This window comes from Xenopus laevis, chromosome 3S (genome assembly GCF_017654675.1).
Source record: "Xenopus laevis strain J_2021 chromosome 3S, Xenopus_laevis_v10.1, whole genome shotgun sequence".
NCBI classification, from domain to species: domain Eukaryota; kingdom Metazoa; phylum Chordata; class Amphibia; order Anura; family Pipidae; genus Xenopus; species Xenopus laevis.
In genome coordinates, this window is record NC_054376.1 from 53,710,769 (window position 1) to 53,737,013 (window position 26,245).

The following is a 26,245-nucleotide window of genomic DNA, read 5'->3' on the forward strand; positions in this document are numbered from 1 at the left end:
GGCAGAAGACTTTTGACAGGTACCTGCCCAGTGCCCCCACATGGTTGTGCCCTAGGAAGGTGCCTCTTCTGCCTACCCCTAGTTCCGGCCCTGCCTGCACGGGTCTGTTTTTCCAGACCCGCAGACAAACCCATACCCGATTACCCGTATCGCAACCCGCACCAGTTTACCTGTATTTGTGGCCCACTGTGTAAAAACCTGACCTGCCCCCAAGTAAAGTGCAGAATAGCAGATTTTACATTTTGTTCCCACCTTGTGCACCCACTGGAACCAAACAGGTGCCCTCAGTGTTCAGATATTACTGATTGTCCAATTCGAAGCGTTGAACAATAAATCCTTTTTTATTTTTCACTAACACCAGAGAGTGCTGACCTTGTACTATTATTATTATGCGGTTCCACAGCACCTGGGTAGCTGTTTTCTTTTGTGTGCACCTACCTTGAACTTGAACAATCAGGAAAGTGTTTTGCCATATAGAATCCAAAAGACAGTAGAAGCCACACAACATGCGTTGGAATCATTTTTATTGCTTACTGTTAGTTGCTGTCTGTGCACATTTTTGACTAAAACGTACAAAACAATAATCTGACATTTGAATCGATACAAATGCAATTTTCCCATAATAGATTTATATAAAATATTTTGCTATGTAGTTAAACAATTTCATTCTCTATAAATTATCCGTTATATACAAGTAATACTTTTAGGAATAAAGACCACGCCTATCGGCGAATTCTGCATTACATAAAATCCCATTAAGACTTGATAGGCATTTAGAACTGAAATAAGGTGCTTTAGAGCAGCAATGCAGTTAACTCGGCCGAGCTTGTGGTATTGCTGAAGAAAACTCTTGAACAAAAAAAGAAAATAGGTTTATAGGTCACAGTGTCTTTATGAATCAACCGGATACATTAGTTCCATACTAATACCAATATATTTAATTGGACAACGAAATGAGGGTCCTATAAATGTCACTGCTGCTTCAAAGTTTCAGTTGCATATTTCACTTTACTGCATAGCTATATAAAAATTCAACTGTGCTTCCCTACCTTTTTAGCTGTGAAGGTGGAAGGCCTTTAAAATGCCAACTAGCAGGCACCTAAACATTAAAGACAAGTAAATGACTGCAGATTCAAGAAGAAAATTGGAAAATAAGTAGTTTATCAATAAAATAACTATAAATGAGTTTTTTTAACTTAGGAAAATAATTTATAGGTAGAAAAAGACAATGAGCTATATTAAGTGAACACAAAGACTACAAGTATTTTCACATTATCTTACATTGAATTTGGTAATGCTGAAATATCGCGACTCATTTGGAAGCTAGGCTAAAGATCATTATTTATATAAAAATATTAGACTAGAATACCTGTAAACGTACACAACTCTGTAAACATATCTGTACTGTGCAACTGTGCATTGGTTAATGTGCACTCTACAGAAATGCAAGTGCTCCACGTGACGAGAGAATTTTCGCCACCGAATTCAAGAAGCAGAACTGACTTTAGTGGGGTTATTTATCAAAATCTGAATTTTTCAGATTTTTTAAATAAAAAAGTCCCACCAAACTACCTGTAGAATCCACAATTTGCCCTCCAATTCTACAGGACCTCGACAGGTTGAAGATGGAGTATTTTCGGATTCAGACTTTTTGCAGCCTCGGGGCGGGGCATAAGAAATAATTTTATTATAAGGTTTTTTTTCACAAAAATTTTGTATCTTATAGTAAAAAAAAGAAATATTTTCGAGTTTTTAGCATTCGGACTTAATTAAATAACCCCTTAAATGTCCTTTTCATTATCATTTAGAAAGAATAAAACAAGAAAAAAAAACCTTCAATAAATCACAAAACAGTGTATCTGAAACCAAAACTATTCATTCATATTAAAAATCCCTTCTGTCTTTACAAGAGCAAACTGGAAAGAATACAGATTAGGAAGAGTGACTGTTCTATAAGTGAGTAGTATAATAGTGTTTTACAGGTATGGGATCTGTTATCTGGAAACCCGTTCCGAATTACAGAAGGGCTCCCATAGACTCCATTTTATCCAAATAATCTAAATTTTTTAAAATGATTTACTTTTTCTATATCTGTTATAATAAAAATGTTGTTTGTACTTGATCCAAACTAAGAAATAATTCATCCTTATTGGAAGCAAAACCAGGCTAATGGGTTTATTTAATGTTTATATGAATTTCTAATAAACTTAAGGTATGAAGACCCAAATTACGGAAAGATACATTATCCGGAAAACCCCAGGTCCCAAGCATTCTGGATAACAGGTCCCATACCTGTACTAACATAAATATAAATGGTAGCTAACCAGAACTATATTTTGGTAATAAAGTGTCTAGAGATAAAGAACATTAAGCAGCTTGAAGCAGCAGTGAGAGAATCGGTTATGGCTTCAGATTTTTACACTTGATACTCCCCAAAACAATACCCTGACCAGCAGATAAGGGAACAGAATTCTACTCATTTCATTATGAATTACCAAATAAAGGAGCATAGATCACATGATCAGTGCAAGTTTTACAGCCTTTAAATTCAGTAGTTTTGTAAGTTTGCAAGGAGAGGTAAATATCAAGAAGAAGAGTAATAATTGCAGACAAACCTCGATTTTTGTTAAGGACACAAACTTACTGGTGTGTATGTATATATATATATATATATATATATATATATATATATATATATATATATATATATATATATATATATATGGTCACATACACAGGGAAGGCTTTAGCAGTGCATTCAGCTGAACAGAGCGCAGTATTTTTTACTGCAGTGGTGTCTGCCTGCTATGTGTTGCACTGTTCTTTCTATATGTAATATACATAATTGAGAATGTTCAAATGAAGTAGAATACTTCTAGAGAGGATCCCTGGGATATACGTTTGTTTTCATTTGTAAACATAACACTTTATCTTCAAATTTGCAGTAACCCCATTATTCAACCCCATCAATCAACCCCATCAAAACCTTGGGCATTTTCAATTGCAATATGAAGCTTATCCCACAGGTCCTCAAATGACTCATAAGGTGGCAAGTCCAAGCGATTAAAGCTGAAAAACAAGGATAAAAACATTGTTAGGTGCAAAAACCGACAACTAGTTAATAAAATGCTGACACTATGCGTAGTGACAATCACAGTGTGGTGTCAGTGAAATGCCAAAATGGCCTTGGACACAGTTACTGAATGTGTGAGTTTTTGGCTGCTAATTGTAAATTTGAGGCTCTATGTAGCACCCATGGAGAATCATTGGTTTTTAGAGATTTCATTTTATTTCTTTACTCAGATCCTTCAATTTAACTTTGAAAACAACTCTGTTTTGGCAGGTAGACATTCCAACTCCTGGCTCATGCTTCAATCAGTTTATTATATCACATACTCAAAGAATGATTGTGTTGTTAATGTTATAGTGCAGTTATAATAATAAAAACAAATTAGATTTGTTGGGATAGGTCAAAGGACAAAGTTTTGCTGCCCTTATTACTACATAACAGTTAGATCTCACAAAACCAAGAATTTACACTAGAGATTGGGACTTGATATATTATTGTTCTGTATATTTTACTCATTAGCAATGATAACTGCTGCTTGGTAAAGTATCTGCTGGCAGGGCCACTCCTCAGGAGGCAGCAAGCGGACAGTTACAAGGGGTGGCAAAAAGGTGCCTGTTGTAACTTTAAGAGACAACTTTCCAGGTTTTAACCCAGAAATTCAGCTCCTCTAGTGCAGAGAGCACTATTGTGCACTCACCACATTAGCAATGTTGCCCCCCCCCCTTTGACTGAATGGGAGAGGGTGGCAGCAGCCCCAGAATTGCCCCTGTCTGCTGGCAGCTTTAGATATTTGACAAGTACCTCAGGAAAAAGGCAGGGGGCAATGTAGGCGTAGATAATAAAAATGGCAAGCACAAGCTGGGCTGTAGTTTAATTTAAAGGGATTAATTCTGGCATTAGAGGATCACAATGCTTTGTTGGGCAAACTAGGTACCTTTAAATGCTGGTGGTTCAGACTATGACACTAATGCACTCTGCATTAAACATGCAAGGCAGTCTTGCTTGAATCAATCCTGTGTGCCATTGGATTTTTTTTCTTTGAAACTATTCTTTTGAGGCGGCCAAACCTCTACCTCTTGAGCACCAGGTATCTTTACCATTCATTTTGTTAGGGTGTGCGAGAGCCGAATCTGTTGGAGTCAGACTATGACATGACATGGAGGTGCCACATGTCTGTCATGAAGTGCTGAGGGCCGCACACAGTGTGTATTGAATGCTTGGGGCCATAATATGTCATGAAACAGTAGGGCCACTGAGTCTGTCATAACACAGTGGTGCACCTAGTGCTTCTTTGTTCCTCATGCTTCCATTCCCACTATATAAAAAGTAGTGTATTTTTGTTATATGAGTATGGTATTTAAGTGACATTGCTGCAAAGTGAGTGTGGTTAGAATTTGTGTCCTTTTTGGGCAGATGGCCCTCTATGTCCCTCTTTTCCTTCTATAAATGTTGGGAGAATCCTTTCTCCCTGCATGGAATACTTATTGAAGACCAAGGATTCAGACAGGTGGTATTGCCCAGTCCTGCTGCTGAACAAAGCTGAGCACTATTACTCTATAGATCAGAATGGCATTCCAATGCTCAAAGAACTCCAGCACATTCTGAAGTACTGACACAGGTATCAGCTTTTTAATTGAATTCATTCCCAATTCTGCCAACTTAAATGAGGAAAATAACGACCTGCTGGGCATTTTTCAGGATTCCCCCAATTCAGTATTTTATAAATGACTTCCTTGGCATTTTATGACACTTCCATGTAAAAACTTACTTCAATAACAGAATCATTGAGAATGATGCCAATCTATTTCTGATTTAAGCAAGTTAAGGAACTATTACATTGCATCTATATAATGAATTCACAGAAGCAGCTCACCATGTGTGCGCTCTAGGGAGTTTTTCTGGAGTGCCCCATTTTTCAACTGTAAACAACTGTGGTCCATTGGAGCCTAAGAACAATGAAATGAAAATGTATTCATTGATTAACTTGTTGGTGACACAATCATGAAGAGCACCAAAGTCAATTTTTACTCTGCAAGCATTCCCACGTGGAGTAGATGCAACACATCTAGAGAGCTGAAAAGCAGGAAGTTGGGTTCTGTTCAGTTATGTTAGACATCCAGTCGCTCCAGCCTTTATAGATTACATTTTTGGCTAACTAACTATATGAGAAAAAAGTGTATTATGCACAGTCTATCTATTTATCCAGTTTTTATTTTTACTGTTCCTTTAAAGAATTTCATAGCACTGTGTGTGGTAGAAATAGGTCAATACTGGGATGATACAAAACTCAGATTTAATTGGTGACTGATGAAACAGCAAGCTCATAAGGGAGACTACAGAGGCCAATAGCAACCTTAAAATGATTAAATACAACTTTTAATATAATGCAACAATCTGCAAATGGTCTACTTTATTATTTTTGTATGTGTGTTTTTACTCTTTTTTTTTTCTGCAACACATGTTTTGGAATTTCAGTTTCTATTTGGATCTAAAACATAATGCCACATTCTACGGAGGTAGAAAGAAAATATAACTTGAAGATAGTATTGCCAAAAAAAATATGGGTGTGTAGCCACTGGAATTAAAAATTCAATAACACGTTGATGGAAACAGGTTCACTCCCAGGGAAAGACTGAAAGTTCCTGCTGTCTGTTATGGGTAGTTTATGCGTTTTTTTAAAAGACACGAGGAAGCCTTTCACTAGATCAGTCATACATGATAGGAATACACTGTCACGGCCGGCACCCAATACCAGAACAAGTGCCAAGTACCCTGTTCTCGGCTCGGTTTCACCAGTAGTGTGACCACCGTTGGGCTTCGGGAGGAGCCCTCAGCTTACTTGGGTGCCACCTGGACTTAACGAGGGGTACAAGGCAAGATGTTCTGGCTGGCAAAGGGGCACGGCTGTTAGCAGAGTCTTTTTGGGCCGAAGATCACGGTACCAAAGGATTAGGCAGAATCGTAGTCAGGCAGGCTGGGTTGAGGCAGGAGGATAACTAGGATCGTCAGGAAGGCAAAAGGTCAAATCAGGTAGTCAATCAGAATAGGATCAGGCAGAAGGAGTAGTCAAGATACAGGCTGGGTGGGATTACGGATATCAGGATGGACAAAACAGGCAAGATCACAACAGGAGATCAATATCACACAGGGACAGATGCACAAAGGCTCAGAGGCACCAGGAAAACAAGTCCTATCACGGGCAATGATTACAGAAAAACTGTCCCTTTAAATACATTTAAATTTTGCGCCATTGCGCGCTGACGTATTCACGCTAGCGCACATGCGCCTATAAATTACAGGAGTGCGCACCGCGCGCACACTAGGAAGACGGCACACAGAGGGAAGAGGAGCGGCGTGGCGGGCGTCCCCGCCGCACCATTAGACTACAAGGGCTAGGTATTTTTATTACATACAGGTATGGTATTCATTATCAAGAAACCTGTAATCCAGAGAGCTCCAAATTATAAAAAGGCTCCCATAGATTAAATTTTATTCAAAAAGTCCAGATTTTTAAAAATGTTTTCCTTTTTCTCTGTAATAATAAAACAGTACCTTGTACTTGATTCAAACTAATATATGACTAATTCTTATTGGAAGCAAAACCAGCCTGGGTTTATTAATGTTCACATGATTTTGTAGTAGAATTAAGGTATAAGGATCTTTTATTTGGTAATCCCCAGGTCCCAAGCATTCTGGATAACAGGTCCCATACCTGTACAATACAAAATCTAAGCTTTACTGTATTCTGAGGGTGTGTAAGCATATATTTAACATGAACCAGTGGCATACCTTATATCCTCCACCCTCCCCACAAATGCAGTCATCAGATTAATTATCAGAGTATAGCGTTATTCCATTCTAAATGCAAGTGTTCTCATAGCAGAAACTTAGTTAAGAAACACATACCATACAGCTCAGCAAATCCATTCATGGGCACACGTGATGTGCCTGTGACAAACTGAAGTAATCGAATCCTCTTTTCTGCATCCATCATAAGTACAGCCTGTATGGTGGGCCGAAAAAACATATTTTATTATTTGCATTTGAAAATAAGTGTATACAAACCTATATAAAAGGCAAATAACCTTAACCAATAAACTTATATTAAAGGAACATTAGAATTTAAGTGTTTTAAAGGAAAGACAATATACTGTACTGGTGCCCTTCACTGGCAAAACTGGAGTGTTTACTTCAGAAAAATTATGTCTTACTATAGCGTCTATAAACAAGCTGCTATGTTACCATGGGGGCAAGCCATTCAAGCACAAAACACAGTAGATAACAGATAAGATCTGAAGAATTGTATGCTTAAACAGATAAGATCTGAAGAATTGCATGCTAAAAAATCTTATCCGTTATCTGCTGTGTATCCTGTGCCTTTTCTCCTTTTTCAGCTCCCTAGTTACACAGCAGCTTATTTATATAAACTATAGTAGTTTCTGAAGCAGACACTCCAGATTTACCAGTGCCGAACAACAGTACATTATAATTTCATTAATTTAGGACACTTTTATTTTTTGGTGCTACTGTTCCTTTAAAGGATAAGTAAAACATTAAAATAAGTGAATGTAAAATTGATGAGGGGGCTATTCTAAAAAAATTTGCAATCTACATTCATTATTTATTCTTTTTTCATTCCAAGATATTAAGGGATACATGTACTGTTACTTTGAATGAATTTTGTTCCAACAGCACCACCTGCTGGTCAGTTTCCAACCAGTATGACCACCAAGTAGTCAGGGAAGTTGTCAGGTTGCTCTGATGTTCTTCTGCTTAGGAAAACAATAAGAAACCTTTCTTCAAATCTTTCCTAAGCAGAACATCAGAGCAGCCTCTTTATTTCTCCTAACAACTTGCTTGACTACTTGGTGGTCAGACTGGTCAGACACTGACCTGCAGGTGGCGATGTTGTAAAATTCATTCATTTTAACAGTACATGTATCCCTTATTATCTTGGAATGAAAAAAGAATAAATAATGAATGTACTGTAAATTACAAAAGTGCTTAGAACAGCCCCTCGTCAATTTTACACTGACTTATTTTAAAGGTTTACTTATCCTTTAATGTTACCTACAGTATTAAAAGCCATCACACAGTAGGCTCTCATAAAAGGACATGAACAATGAGCTTTTAACAGAAAAGGATTTCTTACTGCTGTGTGCAAAATTCCACTGGAAAATATTTAGCTATTATAATTATTGGCTTGCTGCCTTCTGAAATATACTGTAGGTCCAAATCAGGCCTGCCATATCTTTGAAGTCTGTTGATATAGTGGAAAAGGAGCCAGATTCCCTTAACCTTTGCATTACCATGCCCGAGAAGGAGTAGAGCACAATGTATATTTTTATAGTCTACATTTCAAATTCATTTTGGAAATTCTTCACTTTCCAGAGGCACTAAGGGAATTTCCTCTGTGGTTTCTATGATTGGATAATGCATTATTCATGTAATATTGTGTGATATTTGTTTGATTTAATTGGTTTTTAAGTAGTTAAGAAGATGAGAAGGATAGAGGAGGGAGGGTAAGGGACAGTAGTACTAAATGGGAGTTTGGTATAGATACTGTTAGTTGCATCTCCTTTAAAACTCATTACATTGTATATATTTTGATGCCTGGATAGGGATTGTAGTGTATTTATCAAGGAGGAGTAGTCCTTCTATATCAATCCATGGCTGTCAGGTTTTGTCAAACTTCCTGGGACAGCCCCTGGCTAAGTAAGTAAGTAAGTTTAATCATGGGGAGTGTCATATTCTCTAAGTTTGTCACATCTTTGGTGTCGGATGTAATAGGGCCCTTCCATCTCAGAATAATATCCTTTTTTGCATAGTAAAACAAAGCTCAGGTGAGGTGGCTCTGAAACTTCCCAGTTACAGCTCTGTCAAAGACACCAGGTAGGAGCATGGGGGGACGACGACAGAGAAGGGAGGGACAGGCGTGTAGCTAGGTATGATGTGACAGTTCTCCAAAAACTGGTGACAGGTCAAATGGAGAAAGTCTGCCACCTTAGCCTGGAGTTTGTGGCAGATGCTGTTTTCTTTTCTGATGAATGCATGCAGTTGCATTGGTGGGAGTGTTCATAATTTACTTTGGTTACTTCCCACATGGGATTTAGAGTCTACAATATCATGATCACACACACAAGGTTTGATAATGAACCTGCATGTTTTTGTGTGTGGGATAGAAATAGAGTTCCCAGGGAAACCCACAAAAAGAAAGTGCCCTGGTTGGAATCAAACCAAGGCAAGGTTTCAGTGCTAAACTTCGAGCCAGCACTTTCCCCATATGTGAAAGAACAAAGTATTAGAAGAAATTCACATTCATGGATTACAAAAACCTCCAGTACCTTCCAAAACCACTGTATAACTTGGTGTCCTTGGGTGTATCCATTCTTGTACTTCGAATGTTCTCGCCAGTTATTTACATCAACATCCCCTAATCCACACATCAGCAGCTAGAAAACAGAACCAAGAATTAATAGATAACCCTTCCATGTTAAAGATGAAAGTGCATATACTTGTTGTAAAGCATTTATTTTAGGCTAGAAATGCTCTGTCATATGGTTAGGGCTCTATACTAGTTTAGGAGGACCACAGCCCTTTAGCAGTGAACATCTGTACCTTGGCTGCTGTCAGTTACTTTGGACCAACCCTAGACAAATATACAGTATACAAATATATCAAAACAAGGAAAATATGTAATAAATTCACTAACATGGCAGTTCAGAATTGAATAATGCACCCTGTAGCATCACCTTCTATGTAAGACAAACCTAATTTTGTACTTGATGATTAATAACGGACCCTAAGCTAAGCTTTTCAACAGCAGCTTAAAAGATAGCCATTCAAGATGGTGATTACCGGTGGTTAACTTTGACAGCATAGATCATTCCAGTTATAGGGCTGCTGGATGACTTGGCTAGTACAGCAAGTTTATTTTATAAAATACAGAAATTCTAGTCATTATAATGTTTAGGCTTTAGTTTTCTCGCTTAAAAGGAGTAAAATAACCTGTGTGCAGTAGGATTCAATATCTATTTGTTAATAGGATTAAAAAAAAAAAAAAAAAAGCTTTCTGACCGTTAGGAAAGTGTTAATAAATGAGATGAAAGTGGAAACTACTGGGAATCCATTAGTATTCCCCTGCTCAAATTTTATAAATCAGCCTTGATATTGATCTTCAGTGATTTGAAATATATATATAACCCAGAGAATAACTTGTCAGTTTAATATTTGTTATTCATAAAATGAGAGAGTTGGTCAAGTGACTAAATGTGACTGTTAAAAGGCAGCGTATGTGTTGGCGAGAGTGGTCATTTTCCTGACGATTTTATGATGCCTGTAGCTACTAGTTATACCTATGTACATAGGACTCTAAATGTATTATGTTAGCTTGAATATACAGTACATAATACAATATATTTCTAATAGAAATAAATACAACTGGCAAAATACCTCCAGCTCATTTTCATCAAATATTTTTATCAGGTCTTGCGGGATCAGTTCAAAGAAGCCCTTAAAATGAATAAAAGCATATTAAAAAAAAGAAAATAAATGTATACATATTCCTTATTTGCCTGTCCTAAGTAACTGTGCCCTGTGCTGTACCTTGCTGTGACTTTCCTTGTGATTATACTGAAATCATAAAACAATAAACATTCATTTAAGGTTGGGACTCCCAGGCAGTTCAGATAAAATGACACTTGTGCCTTGCACTAACAGCGACAGTGTTAAACATGGCAACCCTTCCAGTCTCACTTAAAGTGATAGCTCTAGCATACTAGGCTGTTTTGTTTTCCATCTCACTGAAACATCATGGTCTCCCCTTATGCAGAGTGGGCCAGCAGATGGACAGTATGAGGCCATTACATAAAGAAAAGACACCATTGAACATTAATGGTACTATGGATATCAATTATTTATTCCAGTATTAGTATTATTCCAGAGAAAGTATTAGCATGCTGCAGACCATTGAGAGAGAATACAATTCTGTGTATGCAGATTCTCCTGGGAGCCCTCATGACTTGAATGGATTCTGTTCTCAAGCTAGCCTTGGTCACTAGTACTCTGAGGATTCTCCTGGGAGCCCTCCTGACTTTGGATGTATTATGTTCTCAAGCTAGCCTTGGTCACTAGTACTCTGACCTTGAGGCAGAATCACCTGATTGACTATAAGAGCAGTTCTTTGTTTTTCTGTGCTGTGAAGATATATCTCAATGCTTTCCCACCAGTAACTCCCTTTTATTCAAGTATATTCTCATTTCATACGTTCCCAAGTCTAAAACTGTGATTCTTTTGTTCAGGGTTTTACCTCAAATGGTCTCTGGTAACTGAAATTCCACAGCACATTAAGGTACTAACTAATATGTTCTGATACATCAACCTTACAGTAAAAAGAGTATGCCACATAAAACATAATTTGCCTATTATTTACCTCTTTGAATGCAGCCATCTGTTTTTGAACTCTGTTCATAAACCTCCACTGAATAACAAGACTGCATAAAAGAAACAGCAAAACTTTACTTCCAGAATAATCATATATCTTTAATTAACATATTTAATTTACACAGAAAAGCAATTTATGTAATCTGGGAAAAACTTTTATATATATATATATATATATATATATATATATAAGCAATTTATGTAATCTGGGAAAAACTTTTATATATATATATATATATATATATATATATATATATATATATATATATATATATATATATATATATATATATATATATATATATATATATATATATATATATATATATATAGAGCAACAAAAACCGCACACAAAGGACTTGTATAAGTGAAAAAAGATAACCAATTTATTGCGACGTTTCGGCTCCTGTACTTGAGCCTTCTTCAGGTGGTGTGTACAGTGCAAATAACAATCAGTTTTTAAACACAAAATGGCGCCAAACAGCGCAACCTGTGACGTCATGGGGTCAACTGTGCGTCACTAGCTAAAGTGTATAAAATTATAACATTGGTCGGCCGCTCAATCTAAAGGACTTGCGTCCCTGTAGTGGAGAAATGTGTCCGTGCGTGCTGAGTGAGACCGATCAGTGCAGGTAATTTCATATTCACAATGTGCAAGAACATATTTCCCAGGATGGAGATCAGTCTGGCTTCACTTACCCCTAGAGGAGACAGAGCAGCGAGCGGACGGTACCGCTGAATTTTCGCCTTTCAGACAGGAGACATTCACCCACTGGTGGCCGTACACTCCCACTTAAACCTCTCTGCTCGGGCTCTGGTCGCGCCCCCGTTGCCTATGGTCTGTACCGATCAGCGGGTCACACTCCCCTTTCTTAGGTTCCGCCCCCTGGTCCATGCGCTGCGGGTATTAGCCCCGCCAGCATCGGCTTCAGTGTTCCTCTGCGTGATCCAGCTGTGTGATACAGCCATCAGTGCTGAAAGGCACGCAAGCGCTCAGGTGCTAGACATAGAGTGTATTGAAACACTCACAATGCCCGCACCTATTCGCGCTGCTCAATTGTATCACCGCATGTGCAAAATGCCCGCACTCATAAGAGCTGCTCCATTGTATAGCAGCTTGACAAGCTCGTATCGTGGCTGTGCACAGAGGAGCGTGGTGCAAACCCACGCATAGACCAGAGCCTATAATTGGGAATCACCGCCTTCTTACAGCTCATACATCGCTCACTTAGTGGGGTGTCTGGCTCCTGGGTATGTCATCACTGTCAATAGGCCTACCTGCAGAAGTTGAAGTTGCTCCAAACCTCATGGGCTGTCGGAACCTCTCTCTCCCCATCCTGGTGTTTGTGTGTTCATTGTGATACTGTGCAGTGCTAATAAAGATAATAAAGATAAATTAAAAACAATCTTGTGTTCACAGCACGCATAGATGTTACAATGTCTGTGTCATTCTCATTAATCTACACAAAATAATATATGATAAGTAAACACTGTGAGGCTACTCCATTATGCAGCCATCAATTATGCAAATCGGAAAACCCAAGCTGGGGGGCCAGACAGTATGTATAGGGGGGGGAAAGAAAACAGCGTCCAGGGCAAAATAACCATGTGGAAACATGAACTTGGGGAACTGGGAACAATGTCCAACGACTGTCTAGTTTATGTTAATAAAACTGAGACATGGGTAAAGTCTCATTTAACCCTTTAGGGGTTAGTGTCTCCAAGGTAAAAATCCACATGCTCTCTTTCCTTAGTAGTAGAAGGTTCCTGTCACCTCCTCGTTTGGGAATCGGCACATGGTCGATGATCATGTGCCTAAACTGAGGGAGCGTATGCTTCATCTTCAGCCAGTGTCTGGGGACTGGTTGATCAGCCTTCCCTGTTGTTAAAGCATTCCTTATGGCACTTCGATGGTTGTTCATACGCTCACGGTATGTGGTGGAAGCTTTGCCCACGTAATGAAGTCCACACGGGCACCAAATCATATAGACCACATGATCGGAGGTACAAGTCACTCTGTGTTGTATCCTATATTTGACCCCTGTCCTCGGGTGTACAAACTGGGAACCCTGTAGCATCCCTCCACAAGTGAGGCAGTTAGCACACTTGAAGCATCCTGGTTTCAGTGGTCGGTCCAACCACGTGGTCCCTATTTTCGGGTCCTTAGTCAGATTTTTGACTACTAGCATGTCACCTAAATTCCGTCCTCGTCTGTAGGCCATCATTGGGGTCTTTTTGCCAAAAAAGGTAAGTTAGCATCAGAGTTGACAATTCCCCACCGATCCCTTAGGGCTTTCTTCACATATTGGCTTGTATCAGTCCATTCGGTCACAAAAATGGGGTCAGTCCCCTCCTTTGGCAATTTGGATTGTTCTTGTAGTAAGTCATCCTGTTTGTATAGACATGCCCTCTGAAGTTGTTCATCAATGAGGGGCTTGGAGTACCCTCTGGAAGCAAACTGTTTTGCTAATTCTGTCAGTTGTAATTCCGCATTCTCCCTGCAGGAATTGTTCCTAATGATCCTTAGGAACTGGGAATATAAAACCCCCCGGGACATGTGTGGAGGGTGATGGGACTGTGCTTGTATCAAACTATTCCTATCGGTCGGCTTCTTGTATAATGTGGTGTGTAGCCCTTGGCCCTGTATGTAGATACTCACGTCTAAGTAATCTATTTTCCGTCCATCAGATGTCATTGTCAGCTTAATGGGGGAGTCCAAGTCATTCAATGCCTTGTGGAAAGCTAGGAGTTCGCCCTCAGTCCCCTGCCATAATAGTAGTAAATCGTCAATGTAACGTTTATAGAAAAGAATTCTTTCTCCACCCAACTACAAATGAGAGGGAAGCCCTACACACGTTGAGAGCTGACGAGTCACTGATCATAAGACAAGCGGACAAGGGGGGTGCCATAGTGTTGTTGGACAAAACTTACTATGTGAAGGAACTCTATGAACAACTCTCTGACACCAATACTTACAAATCCTTAAAGGGAGACCCGACCATAGCATACAAAAATAAATTGGATTCCTTGATAATGGCGGCTCTTACAGGGGGGTGGATAGATGGGAATACTAGCAACTTTTTGACCACTGAACACCCTAAAATCCCTTTTATCTATACTTTACCCAAAATTCACAAGTCGCTCTCTGCTCCTCCAGGTAGACCCATCATTTCGGCAATAGATTCTTTATTCCAACCGGTGGCCCAATATTTGGATTCTTTCCTGCAACCTTTGGTCCAAAAAATGAGCTCTTATGTCAAAGATACTACACACTTGCTATCTTTGCTTAAGGGAATCACTATTCCAGATGGGGTCCTACTAGTCACAATGGATGTTTCAAGTCTATATACGGTCATTCCACACCAGAGTGGTATCGCCGTATGCAGAGATGCCTTGATAGAATCCCATACTGGACTCCCTCCTATTGAATTTTTGATATCTCTATTGGATCTGGCCCTCACTCACAACTATTTCTCCTTCAACGGCGCTTTCTTTTTGCAGGTGTCTGGGACGGCCATGGGTTCTAATGTGGCTCCCTCTTTTGCTAATTTATTTATGCAGCACTATGAGACTCAGTTTCTACTCCCGTTGGGTGGAGAAAGAATTCTTTTCTATAAACGTTACATTGACGATTTACTACTATTATGGCAGGGGACTGAGGGCGAACTCCTAGCTTTCCACAAGGCATTGAATGACTTGGACTCCCCCATTAAGCTGACAATGACATCTGATGGACGGAAAATAGATTACTTAGACGTGAGTATCTACATACAGGGCCAAGGGCTACACACCACATTATACAAGAAGCCGACCGATAGGAATAGTTTGATACAAGCACAGTCCCATCACCCTCCACACATGTCCCGGGGGGTTTTATATTCCCAGTTCCTAAGGATCATTAGGAACAATTCCTGCAGGGAGAATGCGGAATTACAACTGACAGAATTAGCAAAACAGTTTGCTTCCAGAGGGTACTCCAAGCCCCTCATTGATGAACAACTTCAGAGGGCATGTCTATACAAACAGGATGACTTACTACAAGAACAATCCAAATTGCCAAAGGAGGGGACTGACCCCATTTTTGTGACCGAATGGACTGATACAAGCCAATATGTGAAGAAAGCCCTAAGGGATCGGTGGGGAATTGTCAACTCTGATGCTAACTTACCTTTTTTTGGCAAAAAGACCCCAATGATGGCCTACAGACGAGGACGGAATTTAGGTGACATGCTAGTAGTCAAAAATCTGACTAAGGACCCGAAAATAGGGACCACGTGGTTGGACCGACCACTGAAACCAGGATGCTTCAAGTGTGCTAACTGCCTCACTTGTGGAGGGATGCTACAGGGTTCCCAGTTTGTACACCCGAGGACAGGGGTCAAATATAGGATACAACACAGAGTGACTTGTACCTCCGATCATGTGGTCTATATGATTTGGTGCCCGTGTGGACTTCATTACGTGGGCAAAGCTTCCACCACATACCGTGAGCGTATGAACAACCATCGAAGTGCCATAAGGAATGCTTTAACAACAGGGAAGGCTGATCAACCAGTCCCCAGACACTGGCTGAAGATGAAGCATACGCTCCCTCAGTTTAGGCACATGATCATCGACCATGTGCCGATTCCCAAACGAGGAGGTGACAGGAACCTTCTACTACTAAGGAAAGAGAGCATGTGGATTTTTACCTTGGAGACACTAACCCCTAAAGGGTTAAATGAGACTTTACCCATGTCTCAGTTTTATTAACATAAACTAGACAGTCGTTGGACATTGTTCCCAGTTCCCCAAGTTCATGTTTCCACATGGTTATTTTGCCCTGGACGCTGTTTTCTTTCCCCCCCCTATACATACTGTCTGGCCCCCCAGCTTGGGTTTTCCGATTTGCATAATTGATGGCTGCATAATGGAGTAGCCTCACAGTGTTTACTTATCATATATTATTTTGTGTAGATTAATGAGAATGACACAGACATTGTAACATCTATGCGTGCTGTGAACACAAGATTGTTTTTAATTTATCTTTATTATCTTTATTAGCACTGCACAGTATCACAATGAACACACAAACACCAGGATGGGGAGAGAGAGGTTCCGACAGCCCATGAGGTTTGGAGCAACTTCAACTTCTGCAGGTAGGCCTATTGACAGTGATGACATACCCAGGAGCCAGACACCCCACTAAGTGAGCGATGTATGAGCTGTAAGAAGGCGGTGATTCCCAATTATAGGCTCTGGTCTATGCGTGGGTTTGCACCACGCTCCTCTGTGCACAGCCACGATACGAGCTTGTCAAGCTGCGATACAATGGAGCAGCTCTTATGAGTGCGGGCATTTTGCACATGCGGTGATACAATTGAGCAGCGCGAATAGGTGCGGGCATTGTGAGTGTTTCAATACACTCTATGTCTAGCACCTGAGCGCTTGCGTGCCTTTCAGCACTGATGGCTGTATCACACAGCTGGATCACGCAGAGGAACACTGAAGCCGATGCTGGCGGGACTAATACCCGCAGCGCATGGACCAGGGGGCGGAACCTAAGAAAGGGGAGTGTGACCCGCTGATCGGTACAGACCATAGGCAACGGGGGCGCGACCAGAGCCCGAGCAGAGAGGTTTAAGTGGGAGTGTACGGCCACCAGTGGGTGAATGTCTCCTGTCTGAAAGGCGAAAATTCAGTGGTACCGTCCGCTCGCTGCTCTGTCTCCTCTAGGGGTAAGTGAAGCCAGACTGATCTCCATCCTGGGAAATATGTTCTTGCACATTGTGAATATGAAATTACCTGCACTGATCGGTCTCACTCAGCACGCACGGACACATTTCTCCACTACAGGGACGCAAGTCCTTTAGATTGAGCGGCCGACCAATGTTATAATTTTATACACTTTAGCTAGTGACGCACAGTTGACCCCATGACGTCACAGGTTGCGCTGTTTGGCGCCATTTTGTGTTTAAAAACTGATTGTTATTTGCACTGTACACACCACCTGAAGAAGGCTCAAGTACAGGAGCCGAAACGTCGCAATAAATTGGTTATCTTTTTTCACTTATACAAGTCCTTTGTGTGCGGTTTTTGTTGCTCTATAAATTTTTCAAGTTAACCTGCACCTAGGCAATTACCTTAATGATTTGAGTGCTCCAGCTACATGTATATGTATATATATATATATATATATATATATATATATATATATATAACCACGTATTCAAGGAACCAGCACTCCCATATAAAACTTCAATTATTTATTGTGTTGTACCAATGTCCAACGTTTCGGTCCTTGTTAGGACCTCTCACATATATAAAGCAACTCCGGTATTACTTCTTCATTTATTAAATAAATTACTACATCATAGAGATAGTAGTAATTTGTTTAATAAATGAAGAAATAATACCGGAGTGCATGCTATCTCCTATTGCTTTGAATACTTCAACCACAGCACAGCTCCTGGAAGCATTCAATTTCAAACTAGCATGTGCGGACAGTGAGAGATTATATATAAATATATATATATATATATATATATATATATATATGGGTATCCGCACTCCAAGGCTAGCTTTACTTCTGTATATAACCGGGGTGCACAGTTATAATTTATGTATATCCACAAAAAAAACCCGGCACACCCATGTGAACATCTTCACTTTATTTGCATCATATCAGAGTCCAACATTTCGGTCCTAGTTAGGACCTTTCTCAAGGATAATATAATGCCATTTCAACAAACTTTAAATATCCATGTTCATTTGAATCAACCAATCAGTGCTTAATATCCAAATCAATCAACTAAGTGATTTTGTAAAAGTCCGTGAACATATTTATCTGTGACCATCTTTATCTGTGTAAAATATGTGATTAAAATTCAGTTAATATTATATCATCGTCATTAATTGCCTTTGATTGCCTTTAAGTCAAATTAATTTAGAGGTTTGGATTCAGATCAACTGAACTGTAATGATGAAGGTAAGCTTAGCATGAATATTGGCACTTTTTGCAAGATTAATTTTTGTCTAAATCCTGGATTCAGTTCATGCCCATGATAATTAAATGTAAATACTATGTATGAGTAAGGTTTCTTTTATTTCAGCCATTTCTCATTGACAGCTGCTGGTATTAACCTTTTTTTGCTGACTGCAGAATCTGCCTTGCTGGCAGGTAAAGTGTTAAAGATAAATTGAATGGAAAATATTACATGATTATTTAAGGAATACTTCAAAGGCCACAAAACAAAAATTAGAACGCATGCTTGATGTGCTTCTCATATTAAAGCCAACAGAGACATGATAATAACTATTTCCTCAAAGACATTGTACAATGCACTGCATACTTACTGTATGTACTCTTTTTTGTTCTCGTTTGTGACTAAGATTTGTGAACCTTCAGCCTTCAACTCATGTTGATGTGTCTATCAAAGAGTTACACATGTTACATCAATAGTCTCTATCAAAACAACAACCGAATAAAACCGGGAAAGTAAGAGACTTTTTAGACCCTGTTGACTTCAAACTAACCAGTTCAGATATAATTCTGATTGTAGTATGTAAAATAAAATGTAACTTTTAATCTAGGTTAATTAAAAACACACACACCCTAAAAATGCACATTAAAAACCAGGCATAAGATAGATTGGTGGGTTGTCAGAATAGTCAGCGTTGTCATTTACAACGTGACCGCCATAGTAGGTTAACATAAGTAGTGCTTAATAGCAATTCCAGAACCCTCCCTTCCAACCGTTCCCCAAAGATCGTTCCTACCTATCTACGTGGGAAGCGAATGGGAGCTATCCGCCCACCGTCCACCTATGCCACCCGCCCGACGCGTTTCACCGTATACCACGCTTCTTCAGGGGCATAAGTGCTGGGTGCGCGCCCCAATGGGGTTTAAATAGATGTCCATAGTCACTCGTGTCTATTGGCAAACTTGCGTTTCCTCGTCGTGTCACTTCCGGTTGCGCTCAACGATTTGCCCTTAGTTGCCTAAAGTTACAAATGCGCATGCGATGCCCTTACTTCTGCGCGTCAACGGCTGTCTGTTTCTTTCACTGATATTTAGTAGTGCGCATGCGTGCCTAAATTGCTCATTGTTACTGTGGCAATGGAGGCTTCTCATATTTACAATGTATCTATATTTTGTTGATGGAAATAATGATACTAGCAGTGTAGATACTATTAATTTAGAAACATTAGTGACTGAATGACACTGAGGACATCTAAAAATGGCCTAGATACAATTTATTAGATAAAAGATGATTTTTTCTGTAAAATAAATTCTAGTGAATCTTAATTTGTTAAAGAAAGGGGGAGAAGGTGAAACCTTCATTCAGGCCAATAGTCTCTACAAGCACAAGCCTACTACATTTAAACACATTAATAACTCATTGTAAACATATAAGCGTTGCAAAAGTGATATGACGTTTTATCCCTACCTGTCCAAAAAGTTCTTCATCAACAGTGAAGCACAGATCTAAATCTGTAGGGTCATTTTCTAGTATCCACTGGAGAGAATTGTAATATTCACTATCCTGATAAATATATAACAAAGGTACAGTTTAGACAAAAGACAAGAGTCATGACACGTGAGTGAAGTGTGTGGAAATCATAGGATATGCTGTATGCCAGGAGCGACTCCCTGGTTATAACATATCAACTAAGAACTCTTCTAAAACTGTCTAGAAAACTAGCTAACTTATCTCTTTACTGCTTTAAATTAAAGCAATGGCTTAACAAAGGTATTAGTTATATAGGTTGATTTTCAAAAAAATTGCAAAAATGTGCAATGTGCAAAACATGGGAGCAAAGCCCACTCCAACCTGCAAAATAATTTGTCAAATTGGAATGCAAAAAAATCCAGGATTCATGTACAGGTATAGGATCCGTTATCCAGAAACCCATTATCCAGAAAGATCCAAATAACGGAAAGGTGGTCTCTAATTATAATCAAATAATTTAAATTTTACAAAATGATTTACCTTGTTGTAATGAAACAATACCTTGTACTTGATCCCAATTAAGACATAATTAATCCTTATAGGATACAAAACAATCCCATTGGGTTTAATTAATGTTTAAATGATTATTTAGTAGATTTAAGGTATAGAGATCCAAATTATGTAACTATCCCTTATCCGGAAAGCCCCAGGTCCCTAGCATTTTGGATACTAGATCCCATATCTGTATCCCTAATTTTAATGCATTAACATACCTACACATAACGGTTCCCAAATGTAGTAGGAATTGTATGCCTTTTAGAATTGGCTTGAGAATTTATTATAGCAAAGGCTACCCTTTGGTGTTGTTTGAATTATCTTTTTTGCTCAGTTGTTTCTGTACTTGCAATACTGGCTTGTATGTCCTTGTTCCTACTCTTAAATACAGCGGCATAACTAGATATTACTGGGCCCATATCAAATTATTTTTCAGTCCCCCAAAATGTCTAGAGATTGAACCGTTTTACGATCATTTTCTACTGAACATTTTTGTTGATTTAAATGTGGGATATCCCAAAGAAAAAGAATCGTATTGAAAATATGTTTGGTGTCTTTTTATTTCAAACCTTACCCCTAAAAAGCTTTCCTTTTTTTTTATTAACTAACAACATATATATATATATATATATATATATATATATATATATATATATATATATATATATATATATATATATATATATATATACCGTATATACTCGCGTATAAGCCGAGTTTTTCAGCACCCAAAATGTGCTGAAAAACTCTACCTCGGCTTATACGCGGGTCATACACAAAACAGGCTGCGCTTCATGAGCTCCTCCGTGTCCCCTGCAAGACTGCCCTAATCCAGCGCGTTCTACCGTAAGTAGTGTCTCCCGCTCCCTCAGAGCTTTTCTTCTCTGCAGCAGATTTTCCTTTTCAGAGCTTCCCTTGCTGCCGCTCCTCCTCCCTTGTCACAGTCTCTGCTGCCGGATCAAATTACTTCGGCTGTGACAGGGAGAAGGCGAGCGGAGCGCGCTCACTGTAAAAGAGGCTGCGCTTCATGAGCTCCTCCGTGTCCCCTGCAAGACTGCCCTAATCCAGCGCGTCCTACCGTAAGTAGTGTCTCCCGCTCCCTCGGAGCTTTTCTTCTCTGCAGCAGATTTTTCTTTTCAGAGCTTCCCTTGCTGCCGCTCCTCCTCCCTTGTCACAGTCTCTGCTGCCGGATCAAATTACTTCGGCTGTGACAGGGAGAAGGCGAGCGGAGCGCGCTCACTCTAAAAGTTTTAAACATCACTCCCATTGCCCCAGCAGAGTTTAAAATCTTTGGGCCCTAAACACACTAGATTCCGTTACATCAGGAGGAAGGAAACCAGCGCAGCCTGAGGTACTACGTCGGCCATCAGTTATTCTATATAAATCCACTTATATTAATATCCCTGACTTGTGTGGAGTTGTTGTGTCCCATGTTCAAAGTTATTTTCTTCAGTCCCTTTATTATTATTATTATTAATTAGTACAGCAATAAAATGGAGCCAATATTATACAAGTTACTAGAACTTTCTTTGTTCTATTTTTCCGTATTGCTTTTATTTTATTATGTTCTCCTGCTCTTCTCTCCCTCTTCTATTCCCTCTCAGTTCTTTGTCCTGCCATTGCTTTCCTTTCATCCTCCTCCTCCTCCCTCTCTCCCACCCTTCCCCTCTCCCCTCACCCTTTTTGTGAGCTCTGGGGGTATTTATTAATAGAGTGCCAAGTCTCCCAGTCCATCATTTTTCAGCCTAGGCTTATACGCGAGTCAATAAGTTTACCCAATTTTTCTAGTTAAAATTAGGTACCTCGGCTTATACGCGGGTCGGCTTATACACGAGTATATACGGTATATATATATATATATATATATATATATATATATGTATATATATATATATGTATATATGTATATATGTATATATATATATGTGTATATATATATATATATATATATATATATATATATATATATATATATTATACATAAAAAAAATAAACTGTTTCAGTATCTGTATTCCTTCATTTGCAAGCCTGGAAAAAGTAACAATTTCTTAATGTCATTTTACTCAAAGCTGTCTCCTTTCAATCTATGCAGCTCTCAATAATCTTTATGAAAATTACACTTACACTAGAAACATACATGAATACAATTAACAAATTCTGTACAACAAATAAAACATACCACAGACTCCATGTCATACAATATAATCGGTTTTTGGAGCATCATTTTGTAAAATGGACGAATAAAAAATGCTGTAAAAGAAAAAACAGATCAATTAGTATATATTTCCCATAATTGCAATGTCATTTCTATATGAACATTTCCAACTTTAACACTCTACATACAGTGTAATTCCAACTATAATAACAGACTTTGATTTTGAGAGTTTGGGATAATATCATTAGTTTTTAATAATGTCAGACTGGATGACTTTCCATAAGCACAAGAGCAAACGACAGCCACAATAATTGTTTGTCTGTCTCCCCCTGTAGGATTCTTCTACACAACAACTGCCTGTTCCAAGGATCCAGATAGAACAAAAAGAGAGGCTAACTTAGTTACCAACATCAGAAAATTCTAGGGATGCACCAAATCCACTATTTTGGATTCGGCAGAACCCCCGAATCCTTCACAAAGGATTCGGCCGAATACCGAATCCGAATTTGCATATGCAAATTAGGGGTGGGAAGGGGAAAACATTCTTTACTTCCTTGTTTTGTGACAAAAAGTCATGCGATTTCCCCCTCCGCCCCTAATTTGCAGATGCAAATTAGGATTCGAATTCGGTTCGGCCAGCCGAATCCGAACCCTGCTGACAAAGGCCGAATCCTGGCCGAATCCCGAACCGAATCCTGGATTCGATGCATCCCTAGAAAATTCTAAGGATTTCTATCTGTCCCCAGACCCTGTAAAAAATTTTTGATTGATGTGCACCTAGATGGAATGATCCAGTGCTGGGTGGCAAACCTGGGAGCCAAAGACAAAAGTATGACCAATGTTTTTTTGTATTATATATTACTACTACTACCACCTGGAGTACAAGATACCAGTTCACATGTACATTGCTCTTAGGCCTCTGAAATTAAGGGTTGCACCAGAAGAACCCAGACTCAAGAACAACATTGCACATGGTGGTCTGCATAGTGCAAATGTAATGGGTAATGGGAATGCTCCACAGAATTTGTATGCAACAAGATTAAAAAAAAATACAGGTATGGGACCTATTATGCAGAATACTAGGGACCTGGGGCTTTCCAGATAATGGATCTTTCCATTAGTTGGATCTTTATAACTTAAGACTACTAGAAAATCATGTAAGCAATAAATAAGCCTTATAGGCTGGTTCTGCCTCCAGTAAGGATCAATCAAATCTTAGTTTGGATAATGTACAATGCACTGTTTTATTATTACAGGGAAAAGGGATATCATTTTTAAAAATTCAGATTATTTGCATAAAATAGAGTCTATGGGAGGTTGCCATTCCATAATACAGAGCTTTCCAGAATAATGGGTTCCTATAAATGTATTTTGTTTATTGTTTTGGCTTTATGTGCTATTTAAAGTATTTTAGAAATGATACAAACAAAAGCAATTAAGCCTTCCTTTGACAATAATAGTAATAAACTTGTTGTTACACCACCATAAAATCAAGTGGTCCAGGGAAAAGAATAAAAATTGAAAAAGTAAATATACAAAATTACATTACGTGTTCTAGATATTCTTTTTCTCTTTCTATAGTTATACAGGTATGGGATTCGTTATCCAGAAAGCTCTGAATTTCGGAAAGGCCGTCTCCTATAGACTCCATTTTATCCAAATAATCAAAATTTTTAAAAACAATATATACACCACTTGGACATATAGATTAAGATGTTTTTGGCATATCTAAGAAGCTAACTACAACAATTTACATTCAAAGGCAGCGGTTTAACTATAGGAGAGGGGTCATACATGGAGCTCTTATGCAACCTGGCAACCCTACTCTGTAGCTGAATTTTTTAAAAGTTAAACAAAATAAACTAACCATCGAGAAGTTTTCCATGGTATACTGCCATTCCAGCCACGCGGCCTATGAACTTGAAATATGAAAGGTGATCTTCATTGCATAGACCAGAATTAGAATTAATTTGTAAAGTATAGTTATCCCTGTTAAAAAGTTAAATACGTTAAGAATTCAACTTACTGACTAAACAATTAAAATCTATAAAAAAAAGATTGCTTAAATTATCAACATCATTTAAAAGATAATTCGCAAAAATCTCTGTATGACATCACAACTTAAGTATTATCCAGCCCACGAACATTAGATATATATAAGATTATGGCTCATTAACTAGACCAGTAATGATAATTTCAATAGCATTGTTAAAAAAATAAATAATTGTGAACTGAAATGTGGAATTGCTTTTCCCAATGGTATGGTCTTGCTCCTTATAAAATGCCATGACATAATGAATAGTGAGGTGCCAATGTGAAACAGACTCCCCCAAAACATACTAGGTGTAAGCTTGGATATTCATAGGACTAACCATATCATTAATAATTATCATAAAGGGCCTAACATATTTACAAATTAAGAATCATAATTTAGAAGGATATAATACACACACCTGTGTTCCTGGCAACTCATATATTGTTTTATACAGCTGAACATACTTACGTGGCAGAATATTCAAAAAGACCATAATAAGGATTAAACATTTCTTTGGAGATCAGGAAAAACCATTCTCTGGCCACTCCTCCATAGTCCAAGCCTTTCTCATTATCAAACTCAATCCAAAGACGTGCTTTGAGAAACTCTGGCCTTTTTACAGCTATAATCCTTCTATAGGAATCTTCAAGAATGGATGTACGACGTAACTTCATTTCAAACCTATTTGGAATATCAAGCTGAGGGGAAATTGTGAAAAAAATAATTATTAATATTTTATTCCTGAAAATACAAACCCAGAAATGCTAGGTTGGGGAAACACTTGTACATAGATTGTAATTTGTATTAAACATTATTTGGGACTAATAAATTGGCCCTTTTTTGCCAATTGACATTGATTTAAAGAATAATGTCACCAGTGGTTTTGTATAAGTCAGGTACAGAAGACTTCAAGGATTTTACATAAACCTGCACATCAACAAAACACTAATGTACATTTTGTAGAGTAGTTTTATGTACAATTCTGGGCTGCAGTAGGATCGCATATCAGCGAAGTTCCTCGCGTCCATCTTCCAGCTCCTCTGTAAGCTGACTGAGAGATCGGTATTTCCGCTAATGCGCAGTTGGAGCAGTTTGCCTGTCGGCGAGAACTGCGCATGGGCGGAATTACACGGAAATTGCCGCTCTCAATCAGTTTACAGAGGAGCTGGAAGATGGACGCGTGGAACTTCGCTGGAAGAATCTGCGCCGAGGGGTAAGTATGGAGTATGGGGCATCTCCTGGGGAGGGGGTAGTTAGCCTGGTCGGAGGGCTACCTGGGGTGGGGGGTAGGGGTTGATTTCTCCTTTAATGCCTTAAATGGCATTAGATTGCTCACACCATTAAGCAACTTACTGGTTCACTGTAACCTGGTCAATTCATTTATATTACCATATTTGACATTGGCTGAATAATTATGATTGGCCCTTGTGTAGCCATGTTTAGCCAAAATTGCCTATAAATGTATGCTCAGTAGACTAGATATATAAATAATTTACTGTCAAGATTTGTTTGGTGATAACAATGGACTTGGTACTTGCATTTTCTGCCTGGTTGGA

General features: G+C 38.8%; 1 protein-coding gene across 3 annotated transcripts in view; it reads right to left on the reverse strand.

Moving 5' to 3' along the window:
• Positions 1-2,238: 2,238 nt before the first annotated feature.
• nedd4.S (NEDD4 E3 ubiquitin protein ligase S homeolog) overlaps positions 2,239-26,245 on the reverse strand; it is an 83,168-nt gene continuing 59,161 nt past the window's right edge. For all 3 annotated transcript variants that reach the window (XM_018255458.2, XM_041588312.1, XM_041588311.1), the window contains 11 exons: positions 25,158-25,387; positions 24,522-24,643; positions 22,679-22,749; positions 19,942-20,037; positions 18,848-18,921; positions 11,502-11,562; positions 10,523-10,582; positions 9,415-9,522; positions 6,977-7,073; positions 4,944-5,016; positions 2,239-3,069 (listed from right to left, as the gene is read on the reverse strand). In XM_018255458.2, the coding sequence (XP_018110947.1) occupies positions 2,967-3,069; positions 4,944-5,016; positions 6,977-7,073; positions 9,415-9,522; positions 10,523-10,582; positions 11,502-11,562; positions 18,848-18,921; positions 19,942-20,037; positions 22,679-22,749; positions 24,522-24,643; positions 25,158-25,387 (1,095 nt within the window). In that variant the 3' untranslated portion in view covers positions 2,239-2,966. The remainder of the gene's footprint in view (positions 3,070-4,943; positions 5,017-6,976; positions 7,074-9,414; positions 9,523-10,522; positions 10,583-11,501; positions 11,563-18,847; positions 18,922-19,941; positions 20,038-22,678; positions 22,750-24,521; positions 24,644-25,157; positions 25,388-26,245) is intronic.